Raw genomic sequence first — 14,741 nt, 5'->3', positions numbered from 1 at the left:
GTATAAGTTAATTCAACCACAACGCCTATCATCAATTGAAACTACTCAGAATCGTTATCTTCAGAGTCTCTACATCATTTCCACAAGTGCGCGCATTATGTCCGGGCTCGCCGCAGATTCTACAGCGCCGTACACGCGCAATTCGCCGCCTCGTACGACCACCAATTTGACGAAATTCGTCATGTAACTGCCCATCAACCTCTTGTTGAGACTGTAGGTCCTGTCCAGCTTGTATACGAAGTGACCATCCACTCTGTAGCTGTTTTTTCTTCGCACGGCGACGTCGACTTAAGGTCTCATTTGCCTTTCGAAGTGATTCGACCTCGCCTTCTAAAAGGGCAAGCCGATGCATAACCTTCGTTGTACCTCGCGCAATCTGATCTATTCCAGCAAAAATTGACGTTGGTGAGCTATTTTGATGTCGTACAATCCTATTTTTCACATAATCGGTTTGTGATTGGGCTTCGGTTGGGTTGTTCGGAGTCTTTGATTCCCAAGGGACGGGGAGACCAGCCGAGCTACCCGGAGGTGTTGGCGTATGTAATTTCACATCGAGCTGTGATATGACATAATCTGCATCGTACGGAACTATTACTACCCCTCGGAGACCTCCTTGGATATTTGAAACCGTGAAAGTTGCGTTGTACGCGTTTAAAAACGCCGGTAAAAAGTCTTCTTTCGAGATATGACTTATATGTGCTCGCATGAGATCTTCGATTTCTTTTCCGTGCGCTCTTTTTAACCCGCGAAAACAACCAACATCAAGAGGCTGGAGCTTATGCGACGAATGAGGAGGCATACAAAGCGTGACGATATTGTTAGCTTTGCAATATACCTCGAAATCGGTCGAGTGATGGCTTTCGTGACCGTCGAGGATCAATAGGCGATGAGTACCTTTCGTACGAGACTTGGTGTGATGATCGAAGTGTTTTATCCAATCTTCGCCTCTCTCGTTCGTAGTCCAGCCATTTTTAGTAACTGCGATAACCCAATCAGGCGGTAATGGGCTGTTTTCGTACCATGACGAGAGGTGGGTTTTGCCGGCGAAAATGATGTACGGAGGGAGGGCATAACCGGACGACCCAACGCCTTAAATAACTGTAACCCATTCCCGATTTCCTTGCTGGGCTGCTCTAGGCCTTCCGCGCCGATCAGAAGTCGTCATGACCATTTCGGACGAGATTTGGCCCATCACAAAACCGGTCTCGTCGAAGTTGTAGATATCCTCCTCCTGGATCGCGTATTTCGCAATTGTATTCCGTACCAGGTCAAACCACGCGCGATACGCGTCGGGGTCTTCGCAGAGGACTCTCTGATAGTCGATCCTTCGGTTTAAACGCGTCCGGAGGTCTGGTTGTCGTCTTACGAAGCTCGAGGCCCAGTTGACGCCGACGCGTCCCGCGTCGCGACTTCGAAGTAATCGGTTGGCCATATCTTCAACACCACTCAATCGGGGAGGAAATGCTCGCGAATCTAGGTCGGTTATATGTCGTACGATTTCCTCTTCTTCGGAAGGAGTCAACTTTTGCGTTGGCGATCGCGTAATCGCTCGAGCGGTTTTACCGTCGCGTCGATACGCAAGGGTTCTAAAAGGTACGTTATAGATCTGACCAGCGCGACGTACACTTAATTTTGGATCAGATTGAAGCACATGTAATGCTAGAATCATATCACTTTCATTCCAAGAACCAACCATAGTTATGTGGTGCAAAACCGCAGGTCAAAGTGGTAGCGTACGAAAATCTGCCGAAGTGTGCAATTGGACCGTGGACTACGTTACTCTCAATAACCCTATTTACTTATTGATCCCTACCTGTTACTATGGCTTATTGATATCATTGCCCATCTGAATTTAATAGAAGTGCCGACGCCCTTAAAACCTCCGAATCTCTATCAACTTAGTAACGATGAGAACTGTCTGTAAGGGGAGGAACAGACAAGTATGAACCTTAAGGCTTACAAATTAACTAATACATCCAAAAGACTCCCTTGGATCCGACCTCTCCTGGGGCTACCGAAGCCAGTATGGCATCCTTAAAGGAGCACTAAGTGCGTCGTCCGTAGGACTTTACCGCCGCCAATTAACTAAACTATCTAGATATGGCGTCCCTTGCATAATAATCAGAGGGCCTTTACCCCTCGGGCTTCTATCTTCTCTGCTCGTTTACGATGGTTCTTGTTAATAATACGAAAACAGGCTCCCTATAATCCCTAGGAAGCTTACTTCAGGTCTATTCGATAGGCCAGGCGGTGTTAGGCGTAGTCCGTCCTAGTACGTGTCGTACGGGATTTTCTGCTTGACTACGAACTATATATTTGATTTAGCGTGTGTCATAGGCCCTCTAGGACCAAGTCTTATAAGCAATACGGTAGCTTCATCTAGATTTATACTGCTATTGTATGGTCCTCTAATAACTTAATCTCCCGCTCGGGAACGCTATTGATACGTGACCCCATGGGGGTTGCCTATAGCTAGAGTGATGCGTGCACCTAGGGGGAAGGATGCTATAATGCAGCAGTGCGCAACGTTATAGTATCTAATTGAATGGGATTCACCTAACCAGTGGGTCCCCCTACCTTTTCGTATCATAGAGATAAGATAGATAAGAGCTATAAAAGAGCTCTGCCAGGCCAGAATAGCTGACCTGGCCATCCTTTCCCAATACAACAATTCACACCCCATATGCACTCGCATCAGCTATTTTAATACTAGTTATCCAGCGTCTAGATCGTGAGCTCAATATTCTTACACTTGTAAATATCTTCCAGTTTGCATATGCCAAATTCCCTAACACCTTTAGTCCGAAGGCGGCGTATTCGGCGCGGTACGGGTAAATCTCATAACGTCGCCATATACAGATTCAACTCGATCTTAGTGGCACTTTGAGTCGATCTTGGTTATTTCAGCTTAATTTTATGCCTGGTATATAAGCTTCTCGACTGCTGTTAATGAGATCTCTATCCTAGCTGTGTAATAGATAGTCCAGCGTATTCGCTTTGAGTTTTTGTGCTAACCGTCTATGCTCTAGGGTTAACATGGCCCATATATTATCATCTTTCTCTGCCTAATTACACGATGTTACCTTATCGCGGAATATCGCAACTTCGTATTTAGGGATGGCGGGCGCTGCTATACCGCGTACCCCTATCTTTTCTTCAAAGGGCCCCTAAATATTATAGTATCGACTGATATGCCTACGTCTAAGTCTGCCTTTTCGGGGGAGGTGTGGATATCTCCTCAGTGTCCTGTAGCAGTAGTCTCTGTGTGCTACGGGAATTCTTTGAACAGATTCTGACTGGACAGGTACATACGTACTTACCAGCTACGTCTGACGTAGTATCTGGTCGGATACTAGTTGAGCCTAACTTCTAACGCTCTATCTCCTTGTTATAGCTCTGTAAACATTATTATATATATTAGAATTCCCGTAGCACACAGAGACTACTGATTTGAGCCTCGCCCACTTGGGTCGGTGACGAGTCGCGGGTTCGAATCCCGCAGCTGACACACAAGGGGGTTTAGTCAACCCTTACGGCGCGCTGCCCACCTTGTTGACTTCGCCTACCTAGCGATAATAGGGAGATTGGTGCAGTTTAGGATTACGAGCATCCTAGCCAGTCGACCGTCAAGCACTACGTCGGCGGAATATAACTCGACAGCCGGTCCAGAATTCGAATCGTTAATCCGACCCCTTATCGGACCCCCTCTCGCCGCGATTCTTGCGAGCGTCTAGACCACGTTACGGTCTATCCACTTGAGCGTATGGTTGAGATGTATACGCTCGACGAGAACCCCAATTAGCAGATACTACGACTTGTCGCGACAAAAAATAGTCGAGCATCTTCTGCACATCAGCAGCATCCCACCCCTGATGATGCGAGTGCATATGGGGTGTGAATTGTTGTATTGGGAAAGGATGGCCAGGTCAGCTATTCTGGCCTGGCAGAGCTCTTTTATAGCTCTTATCTATCTTATCTCTAGCTATAGGGCAACCCCCATGGGGTCACGTATCACCTGAGGACGAATTTAAGTGCCACATTACCACACTTATCGGTAGTTCAGGCAGGGGTTGTAGCACAGACTTAGGGAGGGACAGGAGGTTTAGTAGTCGTTTGGCTACAAGTTTACCTGTATAGCCGCCCGACGCGGCTTAAGGGCCCGCTATATCATCTATAGCCCCTTAAGGGAGTACTTGTAGAGGTACCGAGGGTTAACACCTACGGCGTATTTAATATTATTATTATATTTGGCATCTATAATTATACTATCCGGTCTGTTAAAGAGTATCTCCATGATGCGAGTGCATATGGGTTGTGAATTGTTGTATTGGGAAAGCTTGTTAACTAGCTATCTGGCTGGCCGAAGGCCTTCTTGGGCTGCCTATCTTATCTAGAGCTATAGGGTGGCCCTTCTGCATGGCGTGCTGAAGCCTATTTTTCGCGTATTCGGCTGTGCTGTACCCTCCCTAGAATACCTCTTTAGTTGTGGATAATCCCTAGAGATATGGCCTGTTTTATTGCAATTCTACATCCCAACGAAGTCGTGGTGGGATATGATAAATTCTTCTAACATCGTGTCCGGATTTAAGGTCTTATACCTTATCAAGCCCACTTGCCCTATGTGGTACAAGAAGTACCGTTAACTATTCTAGGAGATAATCCGTTACTAACTGCTCTCTATTAACAGACTGGCCCAGCTGCCTTCATCCCCTGATAATTCGCCTGAATTTAGCTATATGAGCTACTAGGTCTTTCCTATATTCGTAATCCAGCCTTCGTAGCTGTTTGTCTCACACTGCCCTCTCGCATTAGCCTGTAGTGGCGTAGATCTTGTCGAAAAGGCGTAGGCACTTAGTGCCTCTATAGATCCCTACGATCATATCCTACGGGACCTGGTCACAGGCTTTCTTAATTACTGTAACGAATCGTATCTTATCCGTTCTTGTTAGGGACTCAGGCTTCTTGGATGTGTACATGATACCTTTTAGTGTACCTATTAAGTTATCTTAGTAGATGAACCAGTTGGAAGGATTTTACAATACGTTCTTGCCCTCTAGCTCTAACTTCAAGGACTTCCAGTCCAACTTCTTCTTGGACTAGCCTCTTATTTCTAGGCTCCTCTTCTTCGCTAGAGGACCCATCCAACGTATCATGGTCGGAATCCTCAGAATCAGAGCCTGACGAGTTAATTGGCCGAAACGTCGTCTGACGAATCAGGATCTGACCGCTTTCGTCTCCTGACCACTCAGGCCTGTCCCTTGTGGACTTGCTCTTGGAGCTGGGGGAGGTCCTTGCTTCGCCACTCACAGGCTTGATCGCCACCTTTGCGCTGGACCTTCCAGCATCCAGCTGCTCGCTGATGGTTGCGACAACTCTTGTAACACTAGGCCTGTTACCTTTGCCCGCTGGGGTACCGGCGACTCTTATGTTCGCTGACTCCGATCCTTCTGTTCCAAGTTCGATTTCAGCTTCTCGGAGGACACTAGCTTCCCCAATCTCCAGTAGGATGCTCTCCTGTTCCTTATCTACTATGTCAAAGCCTTTAACAAGTTGGCTTGGATCCGACTCGAAAGAGCTATCATGCATTATCTGCATGCGGCCTCCCAGGGCTTCCAGACGGTCCTGGTTGATAATCTCTTGGTCGGCTTTGAAAGGCATCGTGAATACTATTTCAATACCTAACGAGAATAAGATACTATCACGTAGATAAAACAGTGATTGAGGGGATCAGACGGAAGTAGCCGAGGTGGACTTGGTAGTATTGTGACTACTGGGACACTACTTAAAAGGGGGAAGGACCAATTGTCCTGATTCCGTCCAGCATTACCTATTTGTAAGCGCACGGAGGGTGTAGCCTTAGAATGATCTTTGCAGTCTGACGGTACCGATACACTCGGCACTACTATAGCTGGCTCAAGCTTATAGTGGGCCACTGCGCTCATCAAATCCATTCCTCACGCAGTCCCTATATTATTTGTGTGAATTGGCTGAGGTATGGCCTATTGAAGTCTGAAGATTATTATGTGAAGCGGGGGCCAAATATCGAGGCGACAGAGAAATTTGTCCAAAGATTGTATCTAGAATATAGCAGATCCGTTGACTTTTAATCCGTTTTATAACTTTGACATACTATGTTATGTGCCCACTTGGCGAACAACGCATTATTCTTCATGATGCCGTCCTGAACCCCACTGAGTGACTGGTTCATGAATTGCTCAGGATATCTATCTATTCTAATCCCCATGTCCATGGGTTAGAAGTGTGAACCAAGACCCTGAGAGCTACTTCAAAGGTGGCCTGGTAAATATCTCTGTGCATATATCTCAGCTTAACGGCTTTTTCAGGTTATATTTCTCTTGCGTATGAAAAACAACACTTGATCGCACCGCTTTTCACCAGCGATCCGCACTTCCGGATGTGAACCTGTGGCAGGGCGGAATGTCACCGAAGTCCATGATGTACTATCTCCCGCGGTTGATCGAACGACTGAACGAGCGGGACTAGTAGGAGATTGTATGTAGTTGGTCGTACCTCGGTGAACATATTCGTCGGTTTCTTGGTTTCTACCAGTTTGAGACAGGCCTCGGCGTTCTCTTCATGTATTTTGGTGTACGTATCTCGCAGTCTCATGATGATGCTGTCCTGATGCTAGAGTTGTACGAATTTGCCACGGTGGAAAGAATGCCAGTTTCGCCCGATTAAACTTGTTCTTTGGCGTCAGAATTATTAGAAATCTTCGGAATGATTTGATGGATTTGACTCGGCACTGTGTGACACCTTCAGGGCGACGCAGTAAATTTAGAGAGCATCCTCGCGTTTTCTTGATAGCTTAGTGTGGGATTCTAATGGCCAGAATAGTGCATTTGAGAACATTGTCCTGTTGGAGCTATTTCTATCCTATGAATAAGGAAAGTTGGTATGAATTTGCTTCCCTAGCATTCCAGACCCGAGAGCAGCTAAAATAAGGTTAGGATATCAGGTACAGCAGATGCAGTACCTAACAAAGTCAAACAATTACCGCACTTAACTTTGAAATATTCATGGCCCAACCATACCCTACTATCTTTGAAAGTACCGAGGGCTGCTTCTAGGGGGGCAACAGAGGTGGTGCTTTACGGAGTTTAGAGACTTGGCATTCAAGGGATTATTCCTTATATCGTATGAACTTCTCGCGACATCGTTCTTCAGCACCCTCGAGGATCAAGTCGTTAAATCTGCTGGGTTCATTGGTTGTGATATTCGGATCAAAGAACTTGGATATATGCCCAGGGGGGTGGGGAACCCTCAGTGCGGATGGTTGGTTCACATTCTGTGTCAAGTTGCATGCCAGGGAAAGTGCTGGAATTATTGAAAAATGAAAACAAGAAAAGGAAATCCAGCTGCGAATGGATGCAGGTGGGGAATGAGCCCCTATTTCATATTCTCCAGGTTCAACACATCCTCTGCTGCTTTTGACTCTTCTGTCGGCTCCGAGATAGCGTAATCTCGATCAATAGAAGCTTCAAGACGCGCGTGTATCTGGTCCGCTTCATCAGTGCGGCCAGCTCCACGCAACATATGCTCAAGCTTCGAGAAAGCCGTGGCCAAGCTGCTGTGCACCTGCGATTTGTACAACTCGTCGTTGAATGCACTCTCAGTCCTGTTTCTGGACTCCATCAAAAAGTCGACTAGCTCATACGCCGCACGAATGGCCCCGTCAATATCTTTCGACCTCTCCAAAGTGATCACGAGTATAAAACACGCATATACATACTCATACGGATGCTGTTTAGCTTCTTCAGAGCGTATGAGCTTCAAGAGACTAGCTTTTGCTTCGTCAAAGTAGCGATTTCGCTGTAAAGCAGCAGCAACCTCAATCTTGATATGTAAATTGGAGAAGCCAAGAGAATCGGATCTCTGAATCTGTTGATCAAGAATTCGCTTGGCCTCGAAGAACCCCATCATACCAGTAGCTTCCATGAGGCCGACGGTAAGGCCGCGTAACTCAAGGAGAAATCCCAAGGATTCGCTCTCTGGGTCTAAGAAAGGTTCGAGGTGCTCAAAATAGCATTCCATTAAAGTTCCAATGTTCCGTGCCAACTCGAAGTAGTCCATTTGAGCCAGCTGGGCCAAAAGGATATAGAGGGGATGGTGCACCCCAAATAACTTTTTGCAACATCCGACGGTATATTTGAAGAGTATTCGTGAAAGGCTTCGTCCTAGTTGGTCGTAGAACATAAAGCGTATGGCTTGTTGACAGATGTAGATGACCAAGCGTGGATCTTGCATTGCAATGATGCCCTCCGCCGCAGCAAAACAAGGCTGGAATATGCTGAAAGCCTTCGTGACCTCTTTCTTACCCAGCTGATCCATGCCGGGGTTGAAATCATTGTACCATCGATCCAGCTTGATACACGCTGTGTTCAACAGGGATGAGTCAGCGGTCTGTGACAGGGTCCACAACCCCGTTGAAAATGTACTGGATATGTAATGTCGCGCGTAAAACAAGGATTTTTCCGAGAGCAGCAATGCTTCGGGTGCTTCTAGATGACGGAGGGATGCCAGTGACAGACCAAAAGATTGATTAGCAGAGAGTGCAGAGGAACGTGAGCTGGAAGACAGCAGCGTTCCACAAGACGAAGAAGCGTGCGACGTCCGAGACCTCGAGGACACTCCTGATTTGCGAGTAACTCCAGAGGAACGTGACATACGGGATCTACCTGACGATGATCCCCTCGAGTTCGAGGTTGCTGCCACACTTGGCGGTGTCTCCATCAGTACAGTTGACATCCAGGCACCAGAGCCGGTGACAGAAGGATTGGCGCTCCCATCAAAAGAGTCTTCTTGTTCGTCTGGCAACGACTCTGCCATAGCAGAACTGATTGCACCTTGGCTCTGGCCGGATAGAAGGCGAGGCGATTGGGACTTGAAAATGAAGTCGTTCCATGCCGAAGGTAGCATCGATGCATCAGAGAGTTCCATTGAATAATCTGGCCCACCCTGGTAGCTTGGCGGCCGTAGGTGGGTAGGCAGTGACGGTAATGGAATCCCAGTGCCATGAGGCGCTATTATTGGAATTGGACCGCCCGCATCGGAGCCAGTCACTGCTCGCTCAGGAACGATGTTTGTTTGGGGGGTGAAACTCAAATCCTCGCTAAGGACAGTTGAGCCTCCCTCCTGCGTAGTGGCTGGGAGGTACGAAGACGATGCAATACTCTCAGCTTCTTCTAGACTCCGGCGTCTTTTCTTGTTGGCTCTGCTTTCGGGTCGGCTTTTTCGCAGGCCCCATTTCTGGTAGAGTTGGGCCTGGAACATCTTTGGGCTAGACCGAAACATCAGCAACCAAAGTCTTTCTGAAATTACAGAATTAATGAAATGCGGCTGGCCTACGTGGCATGGAAATCGTGTTCCTCACGCATGACCCGCATCACCACAGGCAACGAATGCAACATCCAGAGAGCCGAAATGGTGTTCCGAAGCCTTTCCCAATCCTCGGGCTTCGCCCACTTCTTTTGTGAAGCCATCGTACCCGTCATGCTCGGCTGCGGCTCCATAATTGCCTTAGTCGCCGTAATCGCGTTAATTGTCGCCCGAAAAGTGTCGTGTTACCGCGAGTCGCTTATTTTCGGAGAAGGAGGAACATTGGTGACAAGTAGATGGGGAGGTGTCGGTGCGGGTCGAAAGACTAATTATCTATCCCCCAGTAGGGAGGGATTGGAGGCGGTCTGATAATATGTTGATTGAACCTGCATTGACCCTGCTAAAATTATCTGGAAACTTCCCATTGGTCGGAGCAGGCCAAGTCATATGATTTTACCGTCGAGAACCATGCCAGCAACTCTCACTTGATAGGGTGGCCTGGGGGGTGGTGCTGTTACATAACATGACCTACACCCTGGTTGATCACCCGACCATATAGCCAAATCGAGATGGTGGTGTGGGTCCGCCAAGCACTGATGGGTCGCACTAAATATACTAGCGCTGGTCATGTAATTCTAATGCTTCCACGCAAGTCCGAAAACTTTTCTCTTTCCTTCAACGACTTTTTTCAATTGACTAAAGAGACATCCCTGCACTACTACTCAATCGTAATTCGATCGCTACTCGATTACCAATGCATTCAACAACTGCCCTACGTGCTGTCGCTGCTAACACCGACCAACCCTGGGATCACCATGTGTATGACGTAAGATCTCACGAACAGGCAACTATCGACGATGCTGTAGCAGTCTTTGAAAGCATTCTCGAACCTTTGCAGGACTTGGAAAGCGACGAGGTACCTGTAAGTGTGTATTAACTTGATTGCTAATTGATCGGTAATCGATCGCTAACCGAGTATACATAGAGTGGATCCGACCTAGCCGCTGCATAGGGGGAGATAAGTCAATTAACGTTGATTTCATCGGAGCGTAATAACAATAAGGAGACGTTATTAACTGCTGAAACCTTTATTTGGGTATCCCAAATGCCTGAATATCCTATGACTAGCGAAACTGGGGTCTGTTACGTTATTTCGGCTCGAGGGCAAACGAAAGAACAAGCGAGAAGCTATATCAACGAGGTATCTAATCTAGGTGCTCTGCTACTACGTACACTGCTCGAGCACTAATCGATTATAGATCCAATTCTGCCATGGCCATAAGACTTCTTGGCGTCAAACCACCTGTGCATTTTTAGATAATGCGATTTGTAACCGCGTTACTTATAAATGTACAGGAGTAAAAGCATGTGAATACCTATCTCCAGCTTTGCGAAATCGGTCTTACACAGAGGTTTCGGAAAATGAATGGGATTTAGTAGCAACAGCTAAACAAGAAGCTGAACGGGCAATTAACGACCAAGTCCATTATCAAGCGCTCTGGTAAGCCTTATCGATTCCTACTCGATTAGTACTTGAATCCTAATTAATAGCTTTCTTTATGTCGAGATTAAGCTTTTTGAGGATGGCAAGCTTGAGATTATTCAGGATGGAAAGGTACGTACATAGTTCTAAGCGAGTACTAATCGATTAACACTTGATAGACTATTTCCGGGGTTCCTCGCCATACATTACGTTGTATCCATTCACGCCCTCGCATGTGCGGCATCATTGGAAGCCGATTCCACGAGAATATAATCCAGCAATTATATTATTCCAAGCAGTTCTGAATAACACTCTAGTCGACCAAATTCAACCGGGGCCTTGCTATCATATAGCTCAAAATAAAAAACTTGCAAAACTATGCCGTAAGTAATTAGCAATAGATTAATACTTGAGTACTAATCGAGTACATCTAGCTATCGTACATCCGCAAGGAAAAGGGAAGATCATCGATTTATCTTGCCAATGCGAATACGACTTTTATATACCTCTGGATTTAGATCTATATCCATACGTATTATGCGTTTGCCACGGAACTCATCGACATCCAATTCCTCCACCATCAAAATTAGGCTCAAAGCTTTATACAGAGATTTGGGACTTAATTCAGAGAATAGCAGATCCAAGGCTAAGATATAGTATGTCGAGTACCAATCGATTACCGGTCGATTACTAACACTAGTAGCACTCTTTCTCAAAAACCCAATTGTACAAACTTGGATTCGAAGTAAAGGGGCTACATCACTTGTAGACCTTCATCCAGCTTTAATTAATTCGGAATTAATTGGTTATATTATTCGAAAGCATAGGATGATTCACTTTGCAGCAGGCTCGGGCTTAATGGCAGTCCAACGGGCCTTCGAACGCGAAAATGGCAAACCAGGCCAAGTAAGTACTCCAGTATCTTTCGAGTTGGAGTCGATTACTAATTAAGCTCAGTACATCCAAGAGGTGTTTCAAAACTCGACTAACTTTATGGTTATTTGTTTTAATAACGAACAGTTTCATATATTCAAGTCATTACGAACTTGTACTATAGATATGAACTATAAGCATTTAATTGACCGCCAAGATCGAGAGGTTATTTGGGCTGTCTATGATGAGGGAATCCGTAAGAGTAAGTTAATCGACTTTTACTCGAGTACTAATCGTGTACTAATCAAGTATCTAGATGTTGCTCTAGTTCGAGTTATAACAAACTCTGATTCGATTAACGTGATCCACAAGTCATTTTCGCACACAAGTCACTTTCGCACTTTTTCAAATATTTCAACCTTTTAACTTAGCTTGTACTTTTCTTCCCTCCCACAACATGCCTCGTAAATCTAAAGAAGCCGATCTTCAGCTAGCTATCCAAGCTAAAAAGCGCAACCCTGAAATTTCATGGCGTAAGCTTGGCCGTATCTACAACGTTTGCGACCGTACACTAAAGAATCGATTCGACGGCGACCAAACGCGACACGAAGCTAATATGTTAAAACGAAATCTAACTCAAACCGAAGAGGATACGATTGCCCGACGTATAATTGAGCTAGATGCGCGAGCATTTCCTCCTCGGCTTCGATACGTTGAAGAAATGGCGAATATCCTACGACGCGTACGCGACGCGCTCCCCGTCGGCAAGAACTGGACCACGAACTTCGTTAACCGCCGACAAGACCTCCGAACGCGTTTAAACCGTCGAATTGATTACCAGAGGGTATTTAGCGAAGATCCTATCGCGTATTATGCGTGGTTTGAGCTTGTTAGGGACACAATCGCTAAATACGGTATCCTACCGGAGGATATCTACAACTTTGACGAGACGGACTTCCTAATGGGCATAATCACAACCGGTATGGTTGTAACGAGTGCAGAAAGACACGGACGGCCTAGACAGGCTACACAAGGAGGTCGGGAATGGGTTACGGTGATCCAGGCTATTAATTCGCAAGGTTGGGCGGTACCGCCGTACATCATCTTCGCGGGCAAGGTTCATCTTGCTTCGTGGTATCGCGGTAACGACCTACCGGCCAACTGGAAGGTCGACCTTTCCCATGACGGTTGGACTACTAATAATATTGGTGTGGAATGGGCAAAACACTTTGTTCAACATATTATTAGCCGTCGGAAGGGTGCGAAAAGTCTCTTAATATTGGATGGTCACGAGAGCCACCACTCGATGGATTTTGAGACTTACCTCGCGGCGCACGGCGTAATTACATTGTGTATGCCTTCCCATTCATCCCACAAGCTCCAGTCTTTGGATTTGGTACCTTTTAGTGTGTTGAAACGGCTGTATGGTGCGTTCGTGGAGGGTTTAATGCGAAGGCATCAAACCCATATTGAGAAGCAGGATTTCTTAGCTGGGTTTTTAGAAGCTTTCATTGGTGCTTTTCACGAAAAAAACATCAGATCAGGATTCGAAGCAGCTGGACTTGTTCCTTTTAACCCGGATAGGGTCATATCTACGTTGGATATCGCAAAAGTAGTACGAACACCGACACCCGACCCCCAATTGCCTCCCTCCGTCTGGGTTTCTAAGACGCCTACCAACACCCTCGAAGCCGAATCGCAGTCAACTTTGATTAAAAGTAGCGTCCAGAGGCATCAAGACAGCTCGCCGACGCATATTTTGAACTCAATTAACTCGACTACGAAGGCTACGCATGCAATGATGCATGAGAATGCATTATTACGTCGGGAGAACGAAGAGCTTCGTGAGACGAACCATATACTAAGTAAGCGTCGTAGGACGAAAAATAAGCAAATCCAATATGGAGGAGCACTTAGTATAGGTGATGCACAAGTTTTACGGGCCTTGAGGGGTGATATCAAGGTTATGGAGGAGGAAGAAGGCGGAAGCAGTCGTCCTGTAAAGCGCCGGCAGACCGGTATAAGGCGCTGTGGTATTTGCGGAGGGACTGGACATAATGCAAGGACTTGTTCAATAGAAGTAGAAACTGATAATGAAGAAGATTTTGAGTAATTTAAAGGATAAAATGCGGGTTATGCATAGGATATTACTGAATTACTTGAAGGTGCCAAGAAAAGTGCGAAAGTGACTTGTGTGCGAAAATGACTTGTGGATCACGTTAAGATGTATCATTTTATGTTTCATCAGGTCTTTCGAATTATGAGGGAGAAGTTTAACTACGAGGTTTCTTGGGCATTCGATCAAACGCTAGGATCCGCTGAAAATCCATTTAACGTCCCACACCCACATCCGGGACACACCCACATGTGGGACGCCCTAAAAATGATGCTGTATATTATAACCATTGACTTCAACCTTTTTTTACACTTATTCTGATGCGACTACAATACAGCTTTCACCGTCACTAGGGTTTTCAGACTCGCTAGACTCATCTGTACTATCCTCAATTTCACCAGCCTCGATTTGAGCCTTCCGAATAGCCTTGATATTAGTAAACTTCGAATTTGGGCTCATCTTGACCTTCCTCCGCTTCCTAGCCCTACTAGCCTCAAGCTCTGCCTCTATTGCCTCAATCTTTCGCTGTGCGACAGCTAACTGGTAGTCCTTCTCATCAAAGCCCTTTTGAACTTCCCGAAAGAGTAGCCGCTGGGTATTTGGATCACTATCAAGCTTGCTGAATAAGCTGAGTTGATCTTGAGCTCATCTCTCCTCTTAGGCGTTGACCAGGCTACTGCTGATGTCTCTAACGCCCAGTCCTGACTACCCTTACTATCAGAGTACCCTTCGCAAGTCTGACTAGGCTGTCTGATTGGTGCTGACGTATTCTCAAGGAGCAGGGGGCTCATAAGGGGTCTAGCTATGCTCCAAGGCCAGAGACCAGTATATTTCCATCCACTGATAATGTTCTTAGCGGTCAATGCTGCTAGACGTGCCTTTCTATAGCAGAGGAGAAAGTTTCTCTTCCCTACGACAGTAGTAGTATCC

General features: G+C 46.3%; 3 protein-coding genes across 3 annotated transcripts; 1 reads left to right on the top strand and 2 right to left on the bottom strand.

The window, feature by feature from the left end:
- Positions 1 to 4,883: 4,883 nt before the first annotated feature.
- On the bottom strand, positions 4,884 to 5,658 carry BCR38DRAFT_405829 (uncharacterized protein; the record flags this gene model as incomplete). Its single annotated transcript, XM_040857987.1, has 2 exons — positions 4,884 to 4,993; positions 5,043 to 5,658. 2 exons carry the CDS (start codon positions 5,656 to 5,658, stop codon positions 4,884 to 4,886), a joined length of 726 nt encoding a protein of 241 aa, XP_040720149.1.
- A 1,752-nt stretch (positions 5,659 to 7,410) lies between these two features.
- Positions 7,411 to 9,533, bottom strand: BCR38DRAFT_405828 (uncharacterized protein; the record flags this gene model as incomplete). Its single annotated transcript, XM_040857986.1, has 2 exons — positions 7,411 to 9,301; positions 9,370 to 9,533. 2 exons carry the CDS (start codon positions 9,531 to 9,533, stop codon positions 7,411 to 7,413), a joined length of 2,055 nt encoding a protein of 684 aa, XP_040720148.1.
- An 805-nt stretch (positions 9,534 to 10,338) lies between these two features.
- On the top strand, positions 10,339 to 11,391 carry BCR38DRAFT_101989 (uncharacterized protein). The gene is made up of 5 exons (XM_040853302.1): positions 10,339 to 10,540; positions 10,599 to 10,840; positions 10,891 to 10,954; positions 11,002 to 11,205; positions 11,257 to 11,391. The coding sequence occupies exons 1-4, from the start codon at positions 10,445 to 10,447 to the stop codon at positions 11,125 to 11,127; spliced, it is 528 nt and encodes a 175-aa protein (XP_040720147.1). The 5' UTR covers positions 10,339 to 10,444; the 3' UTR covers positions 11,128 to 11,205; positions 11,257 to 11,391.
- The last annotated feature ends 3,350 nt before the right edge of the window (positions 11,392 to 14,741 follow it).

The sequence above is a fragment of the Pseudomassariella vexata genome (assembly GCF_002105095.1).
Source record: "Pseudomassariella vexata strain CBS 129021 chromosome Unknown BCR38scaffold_2, whole genome shotgun sequence".
NCBI lineage: Eukaryota > Fungi > Ascomycota > Sordariomycetes > Amphisphaeriales > Pseudomassariaceae > Pseudomassariella > Pseudomassariella vexata.
Note: the sequence above shows the minus strand (reverse complement) of the source record. Positions and strands in the feature narration are given on the sequence as shown.

Coding starts and splice junctions, on each gene's coding strand:
- BCR38DRAFT_101989 (XM_040853302.1), top strand. CDS start 10,445: ATGCCTGAATATCCTATGACTAGCGAAACTGGGGTCTGTTACGTTATT. Junction 10,541..10,598: donor CGAGAAGCTATATCAACGAG/GTATCTAATCTA, acceptor AATCGATTATAG/ATCCAATTCTGCCATGGCCA. Junction 10,955..11,001: donor AGATTATTCAGGATGGAAAG/GTACGTACATAG, acceptor AACACTTGATAG/ACTATTTCCGGGGTTCCTCG.